The following is a 27,070-nucleotide window of genomic DNA, read 5'->3' on the forward strand; positions in this document are numbered from 1 at the left end:
TACTGTAAAAATCTACTTCCTATTATGTGTATAGGCATTAGAAATAGGAGGTCCCCTCAACTGTTAATATAATTATATAATGCATTACAGCACGATTAACAAGTTGGAGAAGCCTTTAGATACAACACTGAAATTCTATGCACTGGTACTAACTGGACATCACTGTTTATGACAATTTTGGATCTGACATGTGGCATCGGAAAATCACATTTTTATTTTTTATATGAGATCCCTTTGAAGTTTTAATTTCCTAAAACAGAAACAATTTCACTATATATGATTCTAAGAATTAAATTTGGAAAATTGACACATTAATTGGGTCTATTATTGGAAGCCTCCAACCAGACTGCATCTGCAGATTTTCATGTTTACCAAGATTAATTTCAGGCTTTAGATGCATATTACATGCAGGGATAAACATCTGGAGTTGGGAAACTTTGACATTTTTGACATTATGAACAAATAGAATCAAAATTTCAAGTAGCTGTTGGTGTAGATATTGTAATTCCATTTAAAATTGTTGATAACTACCAAAAAACTGTACAGTTCACACAATAATTTTGTTTGACAACATATTTTAAAATTAAGTCAAAATAAGATAACACATGAAGGGAATAGATTTTGAACTGCGTTGATGGAACATACGTTCTGAGAACTGTGACGGATACGGAGAATAGTGGAGCACAGAAACAGGCCCTTCAGCCAATGATGCATGTGCCAAACACGATGTCCTAATTAAACTAAAACTCTGCTTGCGTGCACAAGACACATATTCATCTATTCCCTGCATATTCATGTGTCAATCGAGAAGCTTCTGAAATGCTATGATTGCATCTGCTTTCACCATTACTTTTGGTAGCCCTCTCCAAAAACTGTTTTTTAAAAAAAAAACTTGCCCTGCATATCTTCTTTGAAATACTTGCCTGCACATCTTCTTTGAAATTTCCCTCCCTCACATGCCCTCTACGTTGTGACATTTTTATGCTGGGTAAAAGATTCTGTCAAAACTAGATTCTGTCTGTCTGTCTAATGTAATTTTTTTTTACAACAGGCTGAATTTAAAAAGCTCCTATATGGCCTTTGCTTCTTCCATGCACTTGTTCAGGAAAGACGAAAATTTGGACCACTAGGATGGAATATCCCATACGAATTCAATGAAACTGACCTGCGCATTAGTGTACAGCAGCTCCACATGTTTCTTAACCAATATGAGGTGAGGACTTCCTGACCCATCGACCTTTGGCGTCAGCAGATGCAACTGCATTCAGCCTTTTATCAGTTAAACTTCTACACTTCCATGGCCACGCAAATTTTACTTGGAATTTTGCTATCTTTCGTATTATCTTACTCCAGTGAGGAATTAACGAACCTGCACTCAAATCCTTCCCAATGACTTGTACCTAGCAAACTGTTGATGCAAAGGTACATTTCATTGCTTTGTTTTGCCAGAAGATGCTTGTAAACTTTTCATCATTATAGTATTGAGATGGATTTGAAATCTTAATATTTTTCACAATTTTAATAATCAAGGCCCAATAATCCCATATAATGAGCAACAGAAAATTCGTACATAAAGTGATGAGAATTTAATTCATTAAAAAAACATTAAAGTTTGCAGTGTGAATAAAAGCTCTCGCGACTGGAGGGTCTCACAGTAGTCTTCAGAAGGGTTCTGGGTTAAAGCGGGAAACCAGGGTTATAAGTGAGCAGATGGGGGTGTAGCCACCCACCAGCACAACACACTACTAGTGAATCCCAGTTCACTGCATTCACTCCTTCTTGTAGAACTTAGGATCTGTGAATGAAGACGGAGAACATGGGTTCAGAAAAAAATGGTTGAAAAATATACAGTTACTTACAAATTTACAGATTTAAGAGGTCTAGAGATCATGGGGAGCGGCTTAGCACCAGGGGGCCTTGCCTTAGACTCCTTGGGTCTCCTTGTGAGGGAGGAGAGGTGGGCGGGGTCTCTGCCTTAAAGGTGGAGGGAAATGCCCTTTCCTCCTGAACTGGATCACCTGAGGCCCTGACTAGGGCTGGTGTGAATGAGCTCTGTGGCTCGCAGGGCACCTGAGGCAATGGACCCTCTGTCCTTGCAGGTGCCAGGTCCCTGATGGAGATAGTGTACTCAACATAGGCATATGTGGGATTGGGGTAGAGCAGTTTCATCCTTTCCACCAGGGGGTTGGTCTTGCTTCTCCTCATGTGCTTCCTGAGAAGGACTGGACCAGGAGTGGTGAGCAAAATTGGGAGTGTAGTTCCCGATGCCAACCTTCTTTCAAAAGTGAATAGGAGCTTGTGAGGAGTAGCAATGGTCGTGGTACAAAGTAGTGACCAGATGGAATGGAGTGTCAAATGGAGGACTTCCTGACAGCATGAGTCTGGAAGGCCTTTTGACTTCAGGGTCAGTTTGACAGCCTTCCAAACCATGGCGTTTTCCCTTTCAACCTGCCTGATCCCCCTGGGGTTGTAGCTGTCAGTCCTGCTGGATGCGATTACCCCTTCACCAGCAGGTACTGACGTAGCTCGTTACTCATAAAGGCTACCCGAACAGGGCAAAAATGGATTCTAAGGCCTTTATGACTGATGGAGTAGACATGTCTGGATGTGGAATTGAGAACAGAAAGTGGGAGTACTTGTCAATGATTGAGAGAAAGAAAGTGTTCCCGTTCGTGGAGGGGAGAGGTCCATTAAAATTGACACTGAGCCGTTCGAAGGGCCTGGATGACTTGATCAGGTGCACCTTCACAGAGTGGGAGAAGTGCGGCTTGCACTCCACGCAAACCTGGCAAGTCCTGGTCATTTCCCTGGCATCCTCCATGGAGTAGGTTAGAATTCGTGCCTTGACAAAATTAGCCATGCGGGTGACCCCTGGATGGCAGAGCTCATGATGCAGAGACTGCAATTGGCTGGAGTGTGTAGAGGCACAGGTTCCTCTGGATAAGGCATCTGGAGGGTCATTAAGGGCCCTGGCTGATAGGCAATGTCATAATTGTAGGTGGAGAGCTCAATCCTCCACCTAGCAATCTTGTCATTCTTGATTTTGCCACTCCTGACATTATTGAACATGAATGCGACCGAGCGCTGGTCAGTGAGGAGCATAAACCTTCTTCAGACAGAAGGTGTCTCCAGTGCCTCCTTTTCCATCAATGGATTCTGGAGCTCGTGGCCTTGTGACGTTCGCGAAAAAATGCAACTGGCCTGCCCCCCCCCGGTTGAGGGTAGCGACCAGGGCTACGTCAGAAGCGTCGCTTTCCACTTGGAAAGGTACATTCTCATCCACTGTGTGCATGGCAGCTTTCGCAATGTGATTCTGGAGGTAGTTAAAAGCCATTTGGGGGAAATTAGTGGCTTTTGAGAGAGGATGAACCTTATCAGTGAATTGAGGGATCCACTGGACATAATATGAAAAAAATCCCAGGCGTCTCCTCAAAGCTTTTGAGGCCCTGGGGATGGGGAGCTCTAACCGGGCACATCCTATCGGGATCCGGGCCAATGATGCCCTTCTCCACTTCATAGCCAAGGATAGCCGGACGTTTAGTCCTGAACACAATTGTGACAGAGTTATAAGTGAGATTCAGGGCTTCTGCTGCGTGGAGAAAACTTTGGAGGTTGGCTTCATGGTTTTGAAAGGTGTGGCCATAGATGTGACATTATTGAGGTAGGGGAAGGTAGCCTTCAACACATACTCATCCACTATTCTGTCCATCTGCCTCTGGAAGATGTATATCCAGTTAGTAATACTGAAAGGGACCCTCCAGAATTGATAGGGATGAGTGTTAGCCTTACATGCCATATATGGACAGTCCTTGGAACAGATTTGCAGCTGGTGACAAGCAGCTTTCAGGTCGATGGTCGAATAGATCTGATATTGCGCAATATCATTCACCATGTTCGAAATTCTAGGGAGGGGGTATGTGTCAAGGAATGTGCACCAATTAATAGTTTGGCTATAGTCAATAACTAGCCTGGATTTGTTTTCCCCTTTTCCCACTACCACTTGCACTCTCCACTGTCCGGTGTTAGGTTCGATGATACCTTTGTCAAGCAGATGAGTCTCAGACTTTATAAACTCTCAGTCTGCTGTGGTGTACCTCCTGCTCTTGGTAGCAGTGGGTTTGCAATCCAAGGACAGATTTGGGAAGAGAGGTTGATATTCAGTGTGGAGAGGCTGCATATGGGTTCTGATTTTAGGGGCCCTCTGTTCCGAACCGCAGTGGGGAGGGGACCAGAATACTCCAAGGACACGCGTTTAAGGTGACACAGGAAGTCCAGACCAAACAACACCGGAGCACAATTTGTTGAGCATATACAAGTGAAATTTACAAAATTCTCCCCCTTCAAATGACAGATGTGCCATACAATGTTATTGAACACATGTAGAATGTAAATGAGACACGAGAAATATACAGTAATTAGAAGGATACATATTCAGGTTGTATTTTTGCACAATTTGTGAATGCCATAAAGTCATAAAGTTTTCAGAGGAGCTATGTCGATTAGGCATTTAGTGGAATGTTCATTTACCTTTCCAGTCACTGGAGTGGCTGACCTGGTGAGGTCCGTCCTGATCTAGGACCATCAAGGCTAAGTCCTCGGACACTCCATGCTCCTCACTCGAGTAGCCCCCAACATCCTGGGTTGCCCTTCGTGGGTTAGATGGCATCGACCTCGTTGCATGGCAAGATGGCCTCCCTCCTTCCTCCGATGATGATGGCGCTGAGTTTGAATTTTGGTTGCTGCAAGATGACCGCTGAGCCTTTTTGCGCCGTTTCTTCACTGCCAACCTCTGTCGGCATTTCGCGCAGCAAGTGGGTTCAGGTGAATTCGGGGCACACTGCTTGGGGCTGAAATTGGATCTGGGAGCAGTGCAGGCCGCAAACTTCCCCTCGCGCAACAAACCCTCGCCCAATGCCCTTTCTTGCCATAGCTGGAACACAGAGTCTTTAGCCGGGCAACGAGACTGTGGATGCTGGCTCTTGCCACAGAAAAAGCACTCCTTATCACAGAAAGTGGCAGCCGTTAGGGCAGGGGCAGCAGGAGCAGCCGGCCTTTAGACGGGGTCACCTGGGTGAGTGAGCTCGCTAGCTTCGAGGTCATCATTTTTTAAATTTTATTTTTAAATTTTTTTAATTATAATTTTTTACATTTTTCACACTGTGAATCATATCAACCAAAATATGTACAAACATATCTCATTAAATTTACACAGTGGTCTTTTCTCCCCTTTCTCCCCCCCCCCCCTTCCCTCCCTCCCATCGACCCAACTCCCTCCAATACACATAAATATTCAACAGAGGTCATCGTTCTTGAGCTTGGCCTGTTCCAGTGATTTGGCCAGCTTGACATGGCTAGCCAGGTTTTTCTTTCCTGACTTGAGTAGTCGCTGCCTCATGTACCTTGAGCAGACCCCTGCGACTAGAGTGTCCTGGATCTGTTCTTCCTCATGAATGCGGCCCGCAGCCACTTTGTACCTGCACATATTGGCAAGCATCCACAGATCCAGCAGGTAGTCATCGATGGTCTCTTCTTGTCGCTGGCAACGTAGAGTGAGTTGATTCCTTGCTAGGACTTCGTTTTGCGACTTCAGGTACTGTGGTGATGCGACCACCAGCCTACTTCAGGGGGCGATCTCTGTACCTGTAGAAAGACCACCTAAGGGGCTGACTCCACCTGGCCAGCTGTCAATCAGCCAACCTGAATATAAACTTGAGCTGGCCCCTCCTGAACCAGTCACATGGGGAGCCACCAAGGTTTGACTGGTGTTCAGACTTTTACTGGAATAAAGCCTGTTGTACAGTCTTTTGAGTTTTGTGCTTGCTTGCTGCTATCTCAGTGCACCACAATTTATTTCAGTAAAAATTTTAAAGAAAGACCATGGAGATGTTTCTGATGATCGGGCGCCTGGAGATTGACTCCCACGACCCGGATGCCCAGGCACAATTCGAGATCTGGAAGCATGCAATTGAGGCGATCATCCTAACACAAGCTGAGGTGGTCAACACCAACAAGAAATGGCTCATGGTGCCAACGAGCTTTCCAGGCCATCAAGGATTGCACGAACTATGAACCTGCGATGGCTGTCTTGGAGAGCATGTACAAGCCCCCGACATTCGTGGTCTACACCCAATACCTGCTCAGCATCAAGTCCCAGCAGCCAAATAAAACAGCAGATGCCTATCTGGGGGTCCTCCATGAACTAGCCTGCTCGTGCCTGGCTGAGACCTGGGTGACCGAAGGGGAAGTGGAGCAACTGATCCAGGACACCTGGATGCAAGGGCTGTGCTCGAAGAGCACCTGAGAAAAACTGCTGGAGGAAAACATTGCCTCACCAGGACAATGGAGGTAATCCGCTCCTTGGAGGCTGCAGCTCATCATGCAGAGTCTCGGTTGCCCGACTCCCCCAATCCCCGGCCTGGCAAATGCAAATGACTGCTGTCACCGAAGGGCCTTAGATGGAGGAGACAATTGCAGCTGCCAGTGCAGCTTGCCCCTATAAGTACTGTGGGTCCTGTGGTGGGTCAGACAGGAGATTCTGCAAAGACTGCCCAGCAAGGAACTCGCATCGCTCCCGATGTGGGAAGAAAGGCCACTATGCTAAAGTGTGCCTTTCCAGGCCCGTCGGGAATGCTGCGGCCCTCCGTGACCTGCTGGGAGCCCTTCTGAACGTCGCCACGTGCGTGGACTGGGCGACACCATTACTCACCCCACCACTTCCACCCTCACCACTAATGTCACTTCCAGCCCAGCCACTGACCCGCAGCGCTGCAGTCTGCTCACCCTGGGTGTCGCCATCTTCCTCCGTACGACTTCTGCCCGCACCAAAGACGTCACTTCTGCTTGCTTGGATGACGTCACCTCCAGCTTCACTGCCAGTCAGGTTGCCTGACCGCACCGATGCTATGTACGTCCACCGGGCGCTGCCATCTTGGGGCCTGACTGCCGCAACGCATGCACCACATTAACAGGACGACATGGTCAACATGGGCGCATACCCGATCGTCCACTCGATGCACCCCACACCCTGGAGGGAAACGGCTGCCCGCTACTCACCTCATCCATGGGAGCAGTGACTCAGACCCCGAGATGATCCTAACATCCACCACCTTAAAAAGGGACATTCCTCATGGACCTAGGTGCTCAATGATGGACATCGCTGTCAATGGGAAGGTAACAAAATGCCTGTCCAATAGCAGTAGTACTGATAACTTTGTGCACCCAAATATGGCCTGGACACTAAAGCTCAAAATCTATCCCATGAACTTTTCCATCGCTTTCGCTGCCCAGGACCACTCCATCATGGCCCTCGGGCACAGCTCAGTGGAATTGACCATGGGTGGAGGGGGGGTGGGGAACATACCAAGGGTTCAGGCTCCTGCTCATGCCCCAGCTATGTGCCCCAGTCCTCTTAGGGCTGGACTTCCAGTGCCACCTCCAAAACCTTACCCTCGCCTTCGGCGGGACCCTCCCCCACGCCCATTCTGTTGCACACTGACCAGCCATTGCCACCAATCCACCTGCGGCCTCTCCACGCTACGGATATCCCCTCCCGCCCTCTTCATTTACCTTGCATCAGACTGCAAGCCCATAGCTGCCAAGAGCAGGCGCTATTGCGCTGCCGACAGGGCTTTTATTAAGGCAGTCCCTGGAGAACCAAGTCCTTGTGGTAAAAGGGGGTAGCAAACCGAGGATGGTAATCAATTATCTTATTTTATTTTTTGGCTTGGCTTCGTGGACAAAGATTTATGGAGGGGTATGTCCACGTCTGCTGCAGGCTCGTTGGTGACTGACAATTCCAATGCGGGACAGGCAGGCACGGTTGCAGCGGTTGTAAGGGAAAATTGGTTGGTTGGGGTTGGGTGTTGGGTTTTTCCTCCTTTGCCTTTTGTCAGTGAGGTGGACTCTGCAGACTTCTTCAAAGGAGGTTGCTGCCCGCCGAACTGTGAGGCGCCAAGATGCACAGTTGGAGGCGATATCAGCCCACTGGTGGTGGTCAATGTGGCAGGCACCAAGAGATTTCTTTAGGCAGTCCTTGTACCTCTTCTTTGGTGCACCTCTGTCTCGGTGGCCAGTGGAGAGCTCACCATAGAACACGATCTTGGGAAGGCGATGGTCCTACATTCTGGAGACGTGACACACCCATCGCAGTTGGGTCTTCAGCAGCATGGATTCAATGCTTGCGGACTCTGCCAGCTAGAGTACTTCGATGTTGGTGATGAAGTCATTCCAAATAATGTTGAGGATGGAGCGGATACAGCGCTGATGGAAGCGTTCTAGGAGCCATAGGTGATTCCGGTAGAGGACCCATGATTCAGAGCCGAACAGGAGCGTGGGTATGACAGTGGCTCTGTACACGCTGATCTTTGTGTGTTTCTTCAGTTGGTTGTTTTTCCAGACTCTTTTGTGTAGTCTTCCAAAGGCGCTATTTGCCTTGGCGAGTCTGTTGTCTATCTTTGTCGATCCTTGCATCTGATGAAATGGTGCAGCCGAGGTAGGTAAACTGGTTGACCGTTTTGAGTTCAGTGTGCCCGATGGAGATGTGAGCGGGCTGGTGGTCATGGTGGGGAGCTGGCTGATGGAGGACCTCAGTTTTCTTCAGGCTGACTTCCAGGCCAAACATTTTGGCAGTTTCCGCAAAGCAGGACATCATGCGCTGGAGAGCTGGCTCTGAATGGGCAACTAAAGCGGCATCTTCTGCAAAGAGTAGTTCACGGACAAGTTGCTCTTGTGTCTTGGTGTGAGCTTGCAGGCGCTTCAGATTGAAGAGACTGCCATCCGTGCGGTACCGGATGTAAACACCGTCTTCATTGTTGAGGTCTTTATTGGCTTGTTTCAGCATCATGCTGAAGAAGATAGTAAAGAGGCTTGCTTCATGCCGTTGTCAATGGAGAAGGGTTCAGAGAGCTCATTGCTGTATCTGACCCGACCTTGTTGGTTTTCGTGCAGTTGGATAACCATGTTGAGGAACTTGGGAAGGGCATCCGAGGCGCTCTAGTATTTGCCAAATCCCTTTCCTGCTCACGGTGCCAAAGACTTTGGTGAGGTCCACAAAGGTTATGTAGAGTCCTTTGTTTTGTTCTCTGCACTTTTCTTGGAGCTGTCTGAGGACAAAGACCATGTCAGTAGTTCCTCTGTTTGTGCAAAAGCCGCACTGTGATTCTGGGAGAGCATTTTCGACGACACTAGGTATTAGTCTATTTAGGAGAATCCTAGCGAAGATTTTGCCTGCAATGGAGAGCAAGCATGGTGTCGGCAAGTGCAATAACAACGGGCGTCTCCTGTTGGAACTCTGCGCAGAACAGCGGCTTTTCATTACTAACACCCTTTTCCAGCAGAGAGACAGCCTGAAGACGACCTGGATGCATCCCCGATCCAAACACTGGCACCTCCTGGTCTACGTTCTGGTGCGAGGAAGAGACAAACGAGATGTGCTCCACACCAGGGTCATGCCCAGCGCGGAATGCCACACTGACCACCGGCTTGTTCGCTGCAAGCTCAACCTTCACTTCCAGCCAAAGTTAAGAATCAATTATAGCCAGACCATAAATGGTACACCTAACTGGACACTTACCCCCTACCCCAAATAGCTGACATGGTCAGTGAGATAGCCCGCTATAAGGTCTTCTCGACAATTGACCTAAAGTCAGCCTACCACCAGATCCCTATCCACATCCGGGATAAACCATATACCACCTTTGAGGCAGACAAGTGCCTCTACCAATTCTGCCTCGTTCCGTTTGGGGGTCACTAATGGGGTCTCTGTCTTTCAGCGGGAGATGGACTACACGGTAGACCAGCACAACTTCAGAGCGACCTTCCCGTACTTAGACAATGTCACCATCCGCAGCCACGACTAGCAGGACCACAATGACAACCTGGAGAAGTTTCTCCGGACGGCCGAGGAGCTGAACCTCACTTACAACAAAGAGAAGTGCGTGTTCAGCACCACCCGCCTCGCCATCTGAGGGTACATCGTGGAACATGGTGTCATGGTCCTAACCCAGAATGCATGCATCCACTAATGGAACTGCCCCTCCCCCACCCTCTTCAAGGTCCTCCGCAGGTGCCTTTGGCTTTTCTCCCATTACTGCCAGTGGGTCCCCCATTTTTCAGATTAGGTGTGTCCACTGGCCCAAGCCACCACCTTTCCCCTCCCCCTGAGGTGCAAGCAGCTTTTGCTCACATCAGGCAGGACATCGTTGATGCCATGATGCATGCCGTGGATGAGGATACCCTATTCCAGCTGGAGTGCAATGCCTCTGATGTTGCTCTCACGGCCACCCTCAACCAGGGTGGACGGGGATGGGGTAACCTGTGGCCTTCTTCTCCAGGACCCTCTCATGGTTCTGAGCTCAGGCACTCCACCATTGAAAAGGAGGCCCAGGCGATCGTGGAAGTGGTCCACCATTGGCACTACTACCTGGCAGGCAGGAGGTTCACCCACCTCTCCGACCAACGTGCAATGGTTTTCATGTTCAGCACCTCCTATAAAGGCAAGATCAAGAATGATGAGATCTTGCGCTGGAGAGTCAAGCTGGCCACGTTCAGCTACAACATCTAGTGCAGACTGGTTATGTTCAACAACTCCTCCGATGCCCTGTCTTGGACCCGCGCCACTGTGCAGTCCAACCAACTGCAGGCGCTGCATGACACCCTTTGTTAACCGGGCATCACATGCCTGTACCATTTCATCAAGTCCCGGAACCTCCCCTTCACTGACCAAGAAGTCCAGACCATTATTGAGTCCAGCAGGGTTTGTGTGGAGTGCAAACCATGCTTCTTTTGCCCACCACAGGCCCACATTGTCAAGGCCACTTGGGCCTTCAAATGGCTTAGCAATGACTTCAAGGGCCTTCCACGAACAAAAATGTCTACTTCCTTGCGGTTGTAGACGAATACTCCCATTCCACCATTATCAGGGCACTGACGCAGATCTTAACTATGTTTGGACACCCAGCATTTATCCACTGTGATCGGGGGTCCAGCTTCATGAGTGAGGAGCTGTGCCAGTACCTGGTAGCACGAGGCATTGTGGCTAATCGCATGACTAGCTACAACTGAAGGGGCAACGGGCAGGTGAAGCATGAAAATGGTGTGATCTGGAAGCCAGTCCCCCTGGCCTTGAGGTCCAAAGGCTGGTCCGTTGACTACTGGGAAGAGCCCCCCCCCCCCACCCCGAGGCACCTCATGCCATTAGGTTGCTCTTGTGCACGGCTACTAATCAGATCCCTCACAAGCACCTTTTCTCATTCCCTAGGAAATTGGTGACTGGGGTCTTCCTCCCAGCTTGGCTCACACTTCTAGAACTGGTGCTCCTCCGCAAATACCTGCGGGCCCACAAGTCTGACCCGCTGGTCGAGCAGGTGGTCCTCCTCCACGCCAACCAGAACTGCACATATATTAGGTACCCCAGAGGACACCATTTCGACCAGGAATCTGGCACTAGCAGGGTCCCCACCCTGCCCAGCATCACAACTACCTGGCCCAACATCCCAACTACCTGGCCCAACATCCCCACCATGGGTACCCTTGACCCACCTAGGATCCAAGGACTGACCTCCTTCCTTCGCCCATCCAGAAAGCCCCACTTCTAGCGGACCACACCCACCTGGCCACCCCCCCCCCCATCCTGCGCTAGACACCACACTGCTCACACTGATGCCTGCCACAGCTACTCTGGACCCAGCCAACCCTCAGGCAACAGCCATACCCTCGCCAACCTTTGACCAGGAGCCAACCCTGCGTTGGTCCCAGAGACTCCAATGGCTGTCGGATTGCCTGAATTTGTAAATAGCACCCGGCACCGTTTTACATACCTTCACCCCCCCCTCTCCCCCAGGACAATTTTAAGAAGGGAGTGAATGTGGTGATACAACCACCAGCCTTCTGCAGGGGGCGATCTCTGCACCTGCAGGAAGACCACCAAAGGGGCTGCCTCCACCTTGCTAGCTGTCAATCAGCTGACCTAAATATAAACCTGAGCCAGCCCCTCTTAAGCCATTCACATGGGAAGCCACTAAGGCTTGACTGGGGTTCAGACTTTTACTGGAATAAAGCCTGTTGTACAGTCTTTTCAATTTTGTGCTTGCTTGCTGCTACCTCAGAGCACCACAGGTATCTGGCCTTCAGCACCTCGATGGCAGCGTCAAATGTAGTGCAGTCCCTGATGACTGCATACCCTTTTGTTCCTACCCTCAAAACGAATGTGGACCTTCTGAATTCATCAGTGTGGAAGGCGTCTCTGGTTGCGTTCAGGTTGGGCTGGAAGCAGCCAAGCTAGTATGTGAACTCCTCAGCTGTGTCAGGTGACACCAGTCCATCAGTGGCATATCTGGCTTGAGTAGTGGTTCCATCATTAGGGAATAAGGTAATAAAATTGTAGCATGAATAAAAGCTCTCACAACTGGAGGGAGAACAAATGCTTTTATTAGCTTATAACTAAGGGTAGGGTCTCAGAGTAGTTTTCAGAAGGGTTCTGGGCTTGGGCAGGAAACCAGGGTTATAAGTGAGTAGATGGGGTGGAGCCGGGAGGTGGGGCCAGCCATCAGTGCAACACATGACCAATGAATCTCAGTTCACTGCAAAGTGTTCTACCTAATTTTGATTACATTCAGACCAATGACCAATGAATCTCAGTTCACTGCAAAGTGTTCTACCTAATTTTGATTAGATTCAGATGATTTCTCTTTGATTAAAAATTGCTACAAAGTTGAATTGCTCCATTTTTTTTTGAAGTCCCTCACACAAATGGTAAGCTGACACCAGTTTCACTGCAACTCGAATAACTGCTTTATCCATTATCTGAGCAATGTTTTAGATTTCAGATTATAGATTTATTATCAGAGTACATACATGACATCACATACAACCCTAAGATTCTTCTTGCATCCTAGGCAGAATTACTAGTTTTTGGTAGTGCAAAAAAAAACTGTACACAATGTACACATATAAACAAATGTAAGCAACTGTCTGCAATACAGAGAAAATAAAAACAAAATAATAAAATGTAAAAGTAAGGGTCCTTAAATGGGTCACTGATTGAGGAATATGATGGTGGAGGGGTAGGAACTGTTCTTGAATCTGCTGGTGCGAGTCTGTGACACCTATACCTCTTTCCTGATGGAGTGAGAACAGAGTGTGTGCAGGATGGTGTGGATCCTTGATGATTGCTGCTGCTTTCTAATAGTAGCATTCCCTGTAGATAGTCTCGATGGTGGGAAGGGATTTGCCTGTGTTGTTCTGGAATATGCCCACTACCTTTTGCAGGGCTTTATGCTCAGAGGTATTGGAATCCCCATACCAGACCAGCCAGTCAGCACACTTTTCACCACACATCTGTAGAAATTTGCCAGGGTTTCTGATGTCATACCAAACCTCTACAAACTCCTGAGGAAATGGAGGCACTGATGTGCTTTTTTCACTATGCCAGGAAAGATTCTCTGAGATACTGACTCCCAAAAACTTAAAATTTGCTGACCCTCTCCACCTCTGATTCTCCCAATGATCACTTGATCAGACACATCTGGTTTACCCTTTCTGAAGTCAACAATCAGCTCCTTGGTTTTGGTGACCTTGAGTGCAAGGTTATTGTTGATGCACCATTCAGCCAAGCTTTCAATTACCCTCCTGTATGCTGACTCATCGCCTATTTTTATACAACCCACTACCATGGTATCATCAACGAATTTGTTGATGGTGTTGTTGTCATACAGAACCGCACACTCATAGGTGTAGAGCAAGTATGAGAGAGAGAACAAACCACAGTGATCAGTTGGTATAGAGTCTGGTCTTGTGGCTAAGAAGGAAAGGAAGGAGAAGAGGTGAGCTGTAGTGGTAGAGAATTTTATAGATAAGAAACAGGTAAGAGGTTCTGTGGAAGAGATTGAGTATCTCAGATGGTATGTTGCCTCCCTGCTGCCAGAGTCTGAGATAGCTTGGATCAAGTTCACGCCATTCTCAGGAGAGAGATTGAGCAGGCAGATGTCGGGATCATTGTCATGTGTTGGATCCATGATGAGGTCCTGAAGTAAATTTGTAACATAATATATGCAGGATAAATATATAATTCTCACTTTAAAGTAATTTAAGATTTATAAAATCAGCTAAAAAATGAACAAAAAAAGTTGTTGATAAAGGAAAAGTGTAATTCAGGTACCTGGCTGCTTTCTTCTCAAACCTTGATGAAGGGCTCAGGCCCAAAATGTTTCTTATATACTTTGGATTCCTAAGAATGCTGTGTGACCTTCTGAGTTTATTGCACATAAATAATCTTATATTGATTTGTTGATGCCAGTCTTCCTAGAGTTGACTCAATTGCATATGTTCACTTATTCAGGAAATCCCCCTTGATGCTTTACGATACATGACTGGTGAATGCAACTATGGTGGCAGAGTGACGGATGACTGGGACCGACGCACCCTGCGCTCAATTCTAAATAAATTCTACAACAAAGATATTACATCAAATCCAAAATACACATTTGACTTGAGTGGAATTTATTATCCACCTGCAGAAGGAGAGGTGAAGAAAATTAGAATTCTTTGTAGATATCATGTGATTAAAATATTGATATGTAAACTGTTTGGGCAAAAATATTCCTACCTGTTTTATGCTTTTGTAAGAGAGTTTTTCGAGGAGCAATTATTTAAGTTATGCAAATTTTAAAAAAAGCTGCAGTGTAATAATCTGTTGCTCTCTTTCCAGTACATCAGTTACATTGAATACACTAAGAACCTGCCTCTGAATTCGACTCCTGAAATCTTTGGAATGCATACCAACGCAGATATCACCAAAGATCAATCTGAGACTCACGCCCTGTTTAACAGCATTCTGCTTACTCAGGTATTTCAGATTCTGTTTATAGAGCTGAGTAGAGGAGATTTATTGGAATTTGATTTCTTGGTCTTACACATAACCATCCAGATTAAATCCTGCATGTGCTCAATGAATGTAGCTGAGAAATAATAAGCATACATTAGCTCTACATTTTAAAACCATTTATATTCTTCTTTGGCTTGGCTTCGCGGACGAAGATTTATGGAGGGGGTAAAAAGTCCACGTCAGCTGCAGGCTCGTTTGTGGCTGACAAGTCCGATGCGGGACAGGCAGACACGATTGCAGCGGTTGCAAGGGAAAATTGGTTGGTTGGGGTTGGGTGTTGGGTTTTTCCTCCTTTGTCTTTTGTCAGTGAGGTGGGCTCATTTATATTAAATGCTATATAAAAATAGTCTTTTGTCATATTTGTGCAGTCAAACAAAAGATTTTTTTGACAGAAAAGCAGAGGTTGATATTTTAAAACACACAAGAATAACTGGAATCTGAAGCGAAACACAATCTGCTGGAGGAACTCAACAGGTCAAGCAGCATCAGTGGGAGCCTCTGATCAAGACAGGGAGCCTTTGGGTGAAGTCTGCCAATCTTCAGCCTAAGTTCATTATACTTCACCTCTCCCTGGACCACCAATGACACATGGATTGACCTGCTCCTCCCTCCCTATTCTCTTTTTACTGGCCTCTCTTCATTTCCACTCTTGATGAAGGGTTCCAGCACAAAGCATTGTCTGTTATTTCTCTCCCACAGATGCTGTTTGACTTGCTGAGTTCTTCCAGAGGATTGTGTCCAGAGATTGATATTGACTCAGTGGCGGATTAACTACCACCTAGACCCTAGAGCTTTAGTCAGCCGCCCCCCCCCCCGCCCCCCTGCCTCACAGCCCCCATCCTTTGTTGAATAGAATACAGTGTAGAGGAGGAGGAGAATTCTGATTCCTGGTTAAGGGTCTCGATTCAAAGGGTCATCTGTCCCTCTGCCACCGAGCTGGCTTTGTTCTCTGCTCTGGAAGTATTTGGCTACCAGATTCTGATGCAATCAACATGTGGTCGGGCAGGCTGGCTCCCTCCTCCCTCTTCCCCATTATTACACACCATCCCTGCATTTTGATCCGCAGCCTCTGGGCACAAGCAGCAGCTGGTAATATAGAGAGATTGCTGCTGTGTGTCAGGCCTCCAACTGGGCCGATGAGCCCAAGCCAGAATCACCTGCGGACATGGTAAACATAGACCAGGGTGGCACATGGCTCCCGAGGGACTGCAGAGGTTGCCACCATCCCCATCCACCGTGGAGGTACCCACTCCGGGATGTGGCTGTGGCCTGATTCTTTTTTTTTCTAACAAATATTTGAACGTTTATTGTGCATAGTAAACTTCAGAACATATTGAAGTAATATTTCCACCTGTTCAATTAAATGACAATGTAGGTTTGCATGGAATGAAACATTTATTGCTCAAGTTACAATAAAAACTATGTAAGTATTCAAACTATTTTAAGGTTGCCATTAAAAGCTTGGCAAATGAAACATTTGCACTATTGATTCATTTTACTAATTTCAAATCCCTTCTGAGCAAAAACATCTAAGTATTCAGGCTTCTGAAACTTTAACGATTTTCCAAACAATATTAATGAAAATTCTGAAGAAACATAATAAACAAAATAAACAGCAGGAGAAGGACATTTTCTTATTACAGAGTGCAGTTAGATTAAGAAGTTTGAATGAAAGCAACTTAAGTTTACAAATTTGTGTCTTTCTTCCCATTGGATGCAATTTCTCAACTTCATTCATCGGCATCATCAAACTGTCCTTTCACGATGGGAATATCTACAGTGTTAGCTCTGAATGAGGGAGCATGAACAAGGCTTGGGTTGTAAATTTCACTTCCCTGCCAAACAAGTATCCCTTCATAATAACTTTTTTGCTTGATTATTTCCAGGTCATCTTCATCATAGGGACAAGCTTCATTAAGTTCTTTCTCCCAGTCCTCTTTCTCAGAAAATAGTTCAACATCCATTCCAGACAGTTGTGTCATATCTGGAGGTGAAGAAACTTCATAGTCACTTGGGTCATCATCTGAATGATCATCTTCTCCCCTGGAGGGAGAGATACTGTTTTTCAAAATATGGTGAATCAGAATCAAGAGTACCATCTTGTTCCTTCATTGCCTGATCTTTTAATTCATAAACTTGGAAGGAAATCCAACCTTTCACATTTCCTTGAGCAGCTCGTTCCATAGACCCATCATCATTTAATCTAGGCCTCCATGTACATTTTTCATTTTTCTGGCAGATTGATGTAACATGCCATTCTTGAAGTTCTTGTGATAATCCTGTATTATCTTCCAATGAAATCTTTCCAAGAGCATCAGCGGCAGCATCCAAGAGCGCCTCAACGCCCCTGGGCCCCGGCTCCATCAGTGCCCCGGGGACCGATTACTGATCATTAGAGGCTTCATGCCTATGCACAAAATGGTGCCAATCTGGACCAAACCACGCAGCCCATGACATCAAGCAGCGTCAAGTCACGCAATACGCACAGTCACTGTGCTATAGTCGGGCTTTTAAGTCATGCTATGGCTCCCTTGGGTGCAGGGAATGAGCGAAGCTTCAACACCCAACCACACAATGACTTCAACGGAGCAGCAGCTGGCGAACACTAAGGCCTATTGAGCCCTTCGTCAGCACGTGTCAACGACCGCTGTGGCCTGATTCTGATGGCGTGGTGGTACCTTGCTCTGGGTCTAAGTTGTTGATGGGTAACAGTTTCCATGGTTACTGTGACTATGGGGTGTTTATTCTCAAGGCAACAGTTGTTACCGATCTCTATTCACAACATTGGCTGCATGATGTTCCCACCCCCGCATCCCTGATGTCAACTCTTATTAGCTGTACGTCATGCTCTCCATATGGATGCCAGCTTTTCATTGGCCTGTCGAGTGATCAATCAAATCACAGATGGGCCTATTTACCTTCCGGGCCCCTAGGCTTCAGCCTACTCAGCCTAATGAATAATCTGCTACTGCATTGACTTGTCTGTAATATTATGGTAACTTCCTCAACATGTACCAAGGGTTATAGGTCAATTAAATGTAATTGAGTGGCATGAGCTTGTGATAAATCACTGTTTGCATATAATTGTCTGGTCGGGCATACCCATTGGCCAGCTGTACCTGTGGCCCCTCCCACAGACCCCTGTATAAAGGTGACTGTTCCATAGTCCCCTTCTTAGTGCAGGTCAGTATGGATGTGTGTTTTTCAGTGAATAAAGTCCGATTACTTTTTCAACAACAGTCGTTTGAGTAATTGATGGTGCATCAGGGCTCGTGAGCCAAAAGGGCCTGTGACCATGCTGTATGTCTAAGTTTTAAAAATAAATTAAAACATAGTTGGTAACTCACTGCCTGCTCCATTGGCATCTGTACGTAGCTGCTTGATAACCAAATGCATATAATTGATCTGATCACCATTTTGAAAAGGAAACATTTGGAAAGTGTGGTGAATACTATCCAACTCATTTCACCAAAGGAATGAGCCATACAGCCCTGAAAATGTTTTTGTTTGTTGTTGATAGAGGTGATGGTAGGGGTAGGGGTTGGCAGTAGCCTACTGGTCTAGACTCATGATGTCCTTCCCTATTATACACTGACTGTGGATGTGGCTTTCTGCTGGTAGTTGCATCAGGTCTGATCTCATTGCTAAACGGTGTGAATATTCTGTGCATGTGCATCCTAGTGATTCCTTTTAAGGTCTTGACCTTCACATTTTCTGGTCTCTTCATCCCATTTCTGGTAATGATGCAAGATTAACTTGGCAAATTGCTTCGTATAGTCAAAGCTTTTACCTTTTTTTTAAAGGAGCTTAACAGATATTGCATTAAGATACTATATATTGCTTTGTTTTACTTATCGATCTATTTTGTAATTTCCTTGAGATTATCTTTCAATTTAGATATTCATTAGCTATATTAAATATTCAATGTTGTTGGAAATATATAGAATAGCTGCTTCCTGGATACAACTTGTACGCAGCAGAAAAATTCATCATTCAGTTCAACTAATGGATACTTTTAACTCAGTCTATAGGTGCTTGTAATTAAATTTATAAAATGTCATTTATCCTAATTTGTGCTAATGATCTCATACTATTTGTTATCTCAATCTTAGAAAAACATGGAATAATAAATGTCAAAAATAGTGGTTTATTTATGAAGATTGAGCAACCAAGTGTGTACATCCTGGTTGTGGCAGCTGATTCTAAAAGAAAGCTCATGAGTTTATTGTCATAAGTAGAATGTACATATGCACTGAAATTCTTACTTACTGCAGTCAAACAGGCATTTTTTTTCAGAAAAAGACAATAGTATGTATTAAATTACCCCAGTACAAAAAGAAATAATTCATATAAATGATAGATAATACATATTCACATTTACAGTTACTGCAAGAAAAGAGTTCAGTAAATGAAATAGTGCAGACAGGTCATTTTGTGGTCACAGAGTAGCTTATTGTTAGGGTAGCAAGGGCAACCCAAGAGCCTTATAGTTGTTTGGGAAAAATGCTCTTGAACCTCAAGATGCTGGACTTGCTGCTTATGTATCTTCTTCCTGATTTTAGCAGCAAAAAGGGTTGAGATAAAATGGGATTATTGCCATACTCACTATATAGTGTACATAGGCATTGAAATTTTACTTGCCGAAGCCAAAAAGCTACATAAAAAAACAATAAATACATTAGATGTATATATTCACAGTAATCCTCATGCAAAACAAAGTGTCTTGTAATCATGCAAACAGTCCTTTTGTGCTGTCAGAGCAGTCCTTGATTAGTGTAACAAGGGGAGGTGCTGGAAAGAAACTGTTTTTGGACCTTGAAGTGTTAGTTTCTAGATGTTTGTACTTTCTGCTTGAAGGTAACCATGAGAATAGATTGTAACCAGAATGATGGGGGTCTTTTATGATGTTTCCTGCCCTCTTGAGGCAGCATCTCACATTGATGTCTGCAATTGATGGAAGGTCGAAACCTGTAAAGGATCTGGCTATGTTCTGCAGCCTTCTGTATTCCTGGGCACCTGAATGATCATTACCATGCTGTGAAGCAACCAGTCAGTAAACATTCCACAATGCTGCTACAGAAAGTCTTCTGGAATATGGACTCCCAGGAACCTGAAGGTTCTGACCCTAGCGTGAATCCAGACACCTGTATGGTCCCTTGGCCTCCGTTTCCTAAAATCATCTCTTGTTGATGTTGAGAGCAAGATTATTGTTCTGGGACCATCCATCTTGGTTTGTGATTTCCATCCTGTATTTTGTGTCATTATTTCTAGTTATTTGGCCAGTGGTGGTGGTGTCATCCATGAATTTGTAAATTGAGCTGATTTTGGTTGCACAGTCATGGTTCTACATGGAATGGAGTAAAGGACGAAGCCCTCAGCCTTGGGATGCCCCTATGTTAATGGTCAGCGTGGAGGAGGCGATGTTGCCAATGTGCACTAATTGAGGTCTGTTCACGAGGAAGTCAAAGATCTATTGCAGATGGATGAACAGAGAGCCAGATCCTTCACCTTGGTCATGTTTCTCAGGCACTAAGCTATAGTCAATTAACAACATCTGACATTAGTGCTTCTGTAGTCTAGGTGACCTAAAGCAGAGTAGAAGGCCAGTGAGATAGATTTGTCATTGACCGGCTGTGATGATCAGTGAAATTTAGTGGGACGTCTTTTCAGTGTGAGGAGTTGATTTGCTCCATAACCAATCTCTTGATGCACTTCATCACAGTAGACTGTTGTGAAACAGGAAAGTCAGCAGACACTGTGATTGTAGTGCAATACTCAGCAGGTCGCTCAGTGTCTATAGGAAGTAAAGGGTAACCAACATTTCAGGCCTGAGTCCTTCATCAGGTGTGAGCCCAAAGTAGGCAGGTGCCAAAATAAAATGGTGGGGAGGAGAGGAAGGAGAAAGGAGCAGGGGGAAGTACAGGCTAACAGGTAAGAGATCACAGATGGATATAGGTGCGAGGGTAGAAGAGCAAAAAAGGCTGAAGAAATGGGAGAGAGGGTTGCTCTCTGAATGGAGAGGGAAAAGGGTGGGAAGCTGGAAGAGAGAGATTTGGAGGAGGGGATTTAATGGAATCTGGAGAAAGGAGAATGCCACTTGGTTATAGTGTGTCCAGGTAGAATATTAGGTGCTGTTTGTCCAATTTGTGGGTCGCCTCGGTTTGTTAGTGCATGAGATCATGGATAGACATGTCAGTATGGGAATGGTATGTGGAATTAAAATGGTTGGTCACTGGAAGATCCCTGTTATTACAGTGGATTGAGCAAAAATACTCAACAAATATTCCTCCAGCCTCCAACTAGTCTCTTCGATGTAGAGGAGGCCACAATGGGAGCACCAGGTGCAGTAGATGTCCGCTGCAGATTCACAGATGAAGTGCTGCTTCTCTTAGAAGGACAGTTTTGGGTGCCAAGTGGTGGTGAGGAAGAAGATATAGGCACAAATGTGGCATTTCATGCAGTCACAGGAGTAAATAGCAAGGGGGTGGAAAGGAGGGAGGGGAAGGGGAGGATGTGTCTGGTGGTAGAAATTGCAGAGGCTTGTGGGATGGTAGGAAAGAATAATTAAGAATCCTGTAGTTGTGTCTAGGGGTGGAGAGGGGCCAAAGAGATTGACAAAAGGGAAAAGTGTTGCCAGAGATGGACCAAGTGAATTTGATGTCAGGGTGGAAGTTATCCACAATGTGGATAAAGTTGAAGAGCTCAACGTGGGTGCAGGAGGCAGCACCAATGTAGTCATCAAGGTAGCAGAGAAAGCGTAAAGGGTCTAGCATGTGTAGGTTTGTAGTATGGATTGCTCCACTTAGCCAACAAAAAGCCAAGCATATTTGAGTCCTATGGCTAACCCTTTGACTTGGAGAAAGTGGGATGAACAAATTTTGCGAGGTAAAGGAGAGTGCTATCGGTGGGGTGGGGGACTGGTTGGGTCTGTTTTTGAGAAAGAAAGGGCTTTGGGACCTCTTATAAGGGGGAATGGGGATAAAAAGAGATTGGAAATCTATGGTGAAAATGTGGTGGTTGAGTCCCAGGAACACTGGAAATTGTTAAAGAGGAGGAGAGCCGATGAGGTATCATGGATGTAGGTAGGCAGCATCTGGACTGCTTTTTTTTTGGGGGGGGGGTGGATGTGGGAAGAGTGGAATTGAGTCGAGAGAAGATAATACTAGTTTGGTGGGATAGGGGCTCATGGAAATAATAGGCCTACTGACACAATTCGGTTTGTGGATCTTGGGTAGGAGATAGATTCAGACAGTGCAAGGTTGGGAAACAGTGAGGTTAGAGCCTGGGTGAGGAAAATGACCTGAAACCATGAGGTCATTGATGGTGTGAGAGACAATGGCTTGATGTTTCTTGGTGGGGTCCTGTTTGAAAGGTAAGTTAGAGGAGGTGTCTGAGAGTAGATGTTACAGTAGGTGTCAGATGATGCTCTTTGAGGCATGTGACCTTGCTCCTCTTAGACACTTGAATGATGGATGTCCTTTTGAAGCAGGTGGGTCCTTTGACCATTGCGGCAAGAGGTTGAAAATGTCCATAAAAATCTTCAGCCAGTGGTTCTCATAGGTTTTAAGGACATAACCAGGTTCCATATTTGGGCTGGAACCACTTCTTAGGATTCACCTTTTTGAAAGGTTCTGTTCATGTCAACCTAAGATTCTGGGAGAACAGAGTTGCGGAACACAGGTTGGAGTCTGTGGAGATTTGTGAGAGTTCTTTATTGTTTACTTTTTCAAAGTGAGCATAGAAACCCATGAGCTCATCTGGAAGAGAAGTATTACAGTTGATGATACTGCCTTGTTTCACCTTATGTGATGTGCAACCCCTACAATAGATGTGAGACTCCAGCTTGGTCTGTTATTGTCTCTTCATATTGGAAATGAACTTCTAGGTATTGTACCTGATCTTTCTAACTGTTTCTAAATCTCCTGCCCTAAACGTCTTCAACAGAGCTGGTCTTCACCAAGATTATGGGAATACTGCTAGGCTTAATCCTTTCACTCTGAAGTAAATCTTTGAATGGTGAATAGATTCTGTGGCCCTAGCAATCATGTTAGGTCTGCTTTGTTCATGAATGAGTGAGTCAGACACCAGACTGAGTTGAAATCAAGGTTCTTTGTTCTTTATTACCAGATTGTAACACTTGCAACTAACAGTGTTAGTTGGAGAAGGCGCATTCTGCCGTTATCAGCAAGTGGTGTTTTTTATATACCTTAGGATACGTACTTAGTAAATTATCATACCATGACATTGTCCAATGAATAAACTGTTGCTATCCTTCTCTGCAAGTTTCCTGCGCATCAATTTGTCATCCCCACTCTTATCTTGAGAGTACAAGGTCACAACTGCATCTTGTTACGGCCCAGCACTGAGTGACTCCTTCTACATTCCCAGCTCATGATGTTTTTACCTTACAATCAGTGAGGAGACCTTCAGAAATTCACTATCAATTACAGCTTTGTCAGTGGCCAGTGTTTTACCTTCATTTTTGCCTGATGGTTCAAGGGAAGAGATTCTTTACCAGAGGCTCAATCATTGTTTGGGCATTTCTAGACTCTTGGATCAGAAAATGCAGATAAAGGCTCTTTGTTCTTCCTCTCTCTCTCTCTCTCTCTCTTCTCCATCCCTCTCCATTTACGGAGCTATTCCCCCTCCCCTTATTTGCAGGAGTACTCTCCCACCTTGTGGGTCTATGCTCTTCCCCTCCCACTATTTTGTTCAGGTGCCTGCCCACATTTTGCTCATATCTTGATGAGGGACTTAAGCCCAAAACATGATTATGTATCTTTATCTTTGCCGTATAAAGTACCCTGTTTGACTTTCTGCGCTTCTCCAGCTTTGTGATTTTACTTCAATCACGGTGTTTGCAGACCTTTTTGTTTTACTCAAGGCTCTTTGTACCCTGGCTTGATAAACATGGAGCTGCTGGTTGATTCTGAGGCAGTGGGTGTGCTCTTGTCTTTTTCATTACTTGGTTTATATTATGTTCAAAGGCCACTCATTGATCACTTGGTAACTTTGCACTAGTAAGTTAAATTAGCCTGGTAGTTAGACCAATGCCAGAGATTTCTTGTGAGATAGGATTGATATTACCCTCTATACTTTAAAAGAGAATGATTTCTAAAAGGCAGTTCAATTTACCATTGAACTCTGAGGTAAACAAAGAAATACAGTGAATTTGGACAAGGACATGCAGCAATTCATTACTGAAATGTTTGATAAACAGTCAGGGACCAAGAATCTTAAAAAACTGAAAGGTGGATGATAAGTGCGAAACAAAAAATAAAGTTGATAAAAGACTCTTGTACTAACAGAAAATTATGCATGTTGAATGTAGTAAACATCCTATCTGTTCAGAGCTTTTAATATTTCAGTTTCTTAGTATGCCTAATCACGTCCAAAGAGTCTGGCATTTAAAACTTTGTGTCCTCTCCACAAAATTAATATTTGCTCTAGAAATTTGAAACAAGGAAAGAAATTGGGTGATGGGCAAGCAGTGGCATGAATCTCTTTAAATTACCCAGAAAAACTATCTGTTAAAAACATGGACATGAACAGCCAATCATCTCTTTATACTGGCAGTATATGGACCTTCAAAGACCTGTAAAATTTTAAGACTTGCATACTACACTGGAAGGGAATATATTTAAGACAGGTGAAGCCTAAGATTCTGTAATTGCATAGACAAGTAGGGAGTTGATGTGGTCTCTCATCAGTGTCAAAAGAAAACACTAAAAATAATGATTCCTTGAAATAATCATACTTGTCGAAGGGGTCACTCCTTTGCCTCCTGTGGCTGCTGTGGGGCCTGCAGAGTTTCATCAGCACTTTGTGTAGCTACTACAATCACAGAGTTTGCAGACTTTCTTGTTTCAGAAATAATGGTTTACTGACTTTACTGGTCTCAGCAGGTTGTGTCAGGGGCACACCCCCTCCATTCAGACCAGACATTAAAATAGAACATTGAGCTCCAATTATATCATCATCTTGTATTTTATAGATGATCCCACTAGATCAGCTTGGGTGTCCTTGTCATCTGCAATTTAAAATTGCAGTTGAGCTGATCAGATTCAGAATTAAACATGTAATTCAATCTGTCACCCCTATCTGGTTTCTGCTTCCCCAATTTGAGCAGTAAATCCAGCTCAGGTCATATTTAAAGTAGTATGTCAATTTAATTTGGTGCTCTGAGTCAAAAGATTGCAGATCAAGAAGTATTCCAGAGGCTCAAGCATAATATTTGTGGCTAATACTCCAATGTAATAAGGTGAGACTGTTGCGTTGTCAAAGGTGTCATCTTTCAAGTCAGATGATAAATGGTAGTTCCATTGGCTCTCTCAAGTGAATGAAGAATCCTTATTGGCACATATTCAGACAAAAGGAGGGTAGCTATCCTTGCTATTTTAGGCAATATTCCCAAGATTGTGTTCTATGGCAAGCTCTCCACTGGCCACCGAGACAGAGGTGCACCAAAGAAGAGGTACAAGGACTGCCTAAAGAAAGCTCTTGGTGCCTGCCACATTGACCACCGCCAGTGGGCTGATATCGCCTCAAACCGTGCATCTTGGCGCCTCACAGTTCGGCGGGCAGCAACCTCCTTTGAAGAAGACCGCAGAGCCCACCTCACTGACAAAAGACAAAGGAGGAAAAACCCAACACCCAACCCCAACCCACCAATTTTCCCTTGCAACCGCTGCAACCGTGTCTGCCTGTCCCGCATCGGACTTGTCAGCCACAAACAAGCCTGCAGCTGACGTGGACATTACCCCTCCATAAATCTTCGTCCACGAAGCCAAGCCAAAGAAGATTCCTCAACTAATGGTACTAAAATATCAAGTTATAATCATATTGATATTTGTTGGTGATTGCTATGCAGAGTGGGCTGCCGCATTTCTAATGTCGCAGCCCACATTGATGATGCTTCAAAAATTTTACTCCTGGCTGTAAAATTCTTCAAGTTGTCCTGTAAAATGAAAGTCTTTATTTCTTTGGTTTCAATGATCCTTCAGTATGGAATATTAAAAGCTGATGTGAGCTTTTGGGACAGTTTCTGTACAGGCCCTTTGGCTCTCGATGTTGTGCCTACCTATATATTCCTACCAAAAAATATGAAATCTTTCCTACCTTGTAACCCTCTAATTTTCTTTCATCTATGTGCCTGTCTACTTAATGCCCCTACTTTTTCAGCCTCCACCACCACTCTTGGCAAGGCATTCCAGGCATCCACAACTCTGTATGTAAAAATAAATACTCCTGATATCTCCCCTAAACTTTACTCCTTTCACGATGTACAGATGTCCTCTGGTGTTTGCTTTTCCTGCCCTGGGAGAAAGATGCTGGCTGTCCACCTTAACCATACCTCTCAGAATCTTGCAGACTTCTATGAAGTCTCCTCTCATCCTTCTTCACTCCAAAGAGAAAAGTCCCAGCTCTGCTAACCTTCCCTTATAAGACATTTTTCAAATCCAGACATACTTCCTGGTAAAGCTTCTCTGCACCCTCTCCATAGTTTCCACATCCTTCCTATAATGAGGTGACCAGAAATGAACACAATACTTATAGTCTCACCGGAGATTTGTAGAGTTGCAACATGACTCTTGAGCAAAATCTCCCTATTAATGAAGCCCTGCATCCCATTGGCCACCTTAATTATCCTATCAACCTGCACAGCGACCTTGAAGGATGTATGGATTTGGACCCCAAGATCTCTCTGTTCCTTCACACTGTTAAGGATCTAACCATTAACCCTGTAAGCCTTCTGATTTGACCTTCCAAAATGCATCACCTCACACTTACCAAGATTGATCTCTGCTTTTCTGCCCAACTCTGCATCATGTCTATATTTTTTAGTAACCTACGACAACCTTCAACAGTATCCACAACTTGACCAACCTTCGTACCTTACTTACAGAACCTTCATCTAGGTCATTTACAAAAATTACAGAGGAGTTCCAGAACAGATCCCTGCAGAACTCCACTAGTCACTGATCTCCAGGCAGAATACTTTCCATCCACTACTATTCTCTGCTTTCTACATGCAAGTTGATTTTCAATCCACACAGCAAAGGTTTCATGGATCCCATGACTCATGACTTTCAGAACGAGTCTCTCATGGGGCACCTTGTCAAATACCTTACAAAAGTCCAGATAGACCACATCAACTCTCCACCTTCATCAATTTCTTTTGTTAACCTC

General features: G+C 45.1%; 1 protein-coding gene across 13 annotated transcripts in view; it reads left to right on the forward strand.

Moving 5' to 3' along the window:
* dnah7 (dynein, axonemal, heavy chain 7) overlaps positions 1-27,070 on the forward strand; it is a 359,684-nt gene that overhangs the window by 305,155 nt on the left and 27,459 nt on the right. For all 13 annotated transcript variants that reach the window (XR_011356527.1, XR_011356526.1, XM_069934600.1 and 10 more), the window contains 3 exons: positions 1,052-1,213; positions 14,336-14,521; positions 14,705-14,842. Coding sequence is in view for 11 of the 13 variants with exons in the window: in XM_069934600.1 (XP_069790701.1) it covers positions 1,052-1,213; positions 14,336-14,521; positions 14,705-14,842 (486 nt within the window). In the remaining 2 variants the exon portion in view is untranslated. The remainder of the gene's footprint in view (positions 1-1,051; positions 1,214-14,335; positions 14,522-14,704; positions 14,843-27,070) is intronic.

Source organism: Narcine bancroftii, chromosome 4, assembly GCF_036971445.1.
Source record: "Narcine bancroftii isolate sNarBan1 chromosome 4, sNarBan1.hap1, whole genome shotgun sequence".
Taxonomy (NCBI): domain Eukaryota; kingdom Metazoa; phylum Chordata; class Chondrichthyes; order Torpediniformes; family Narcinidae; genus Narcine; species Narcine bancroftii.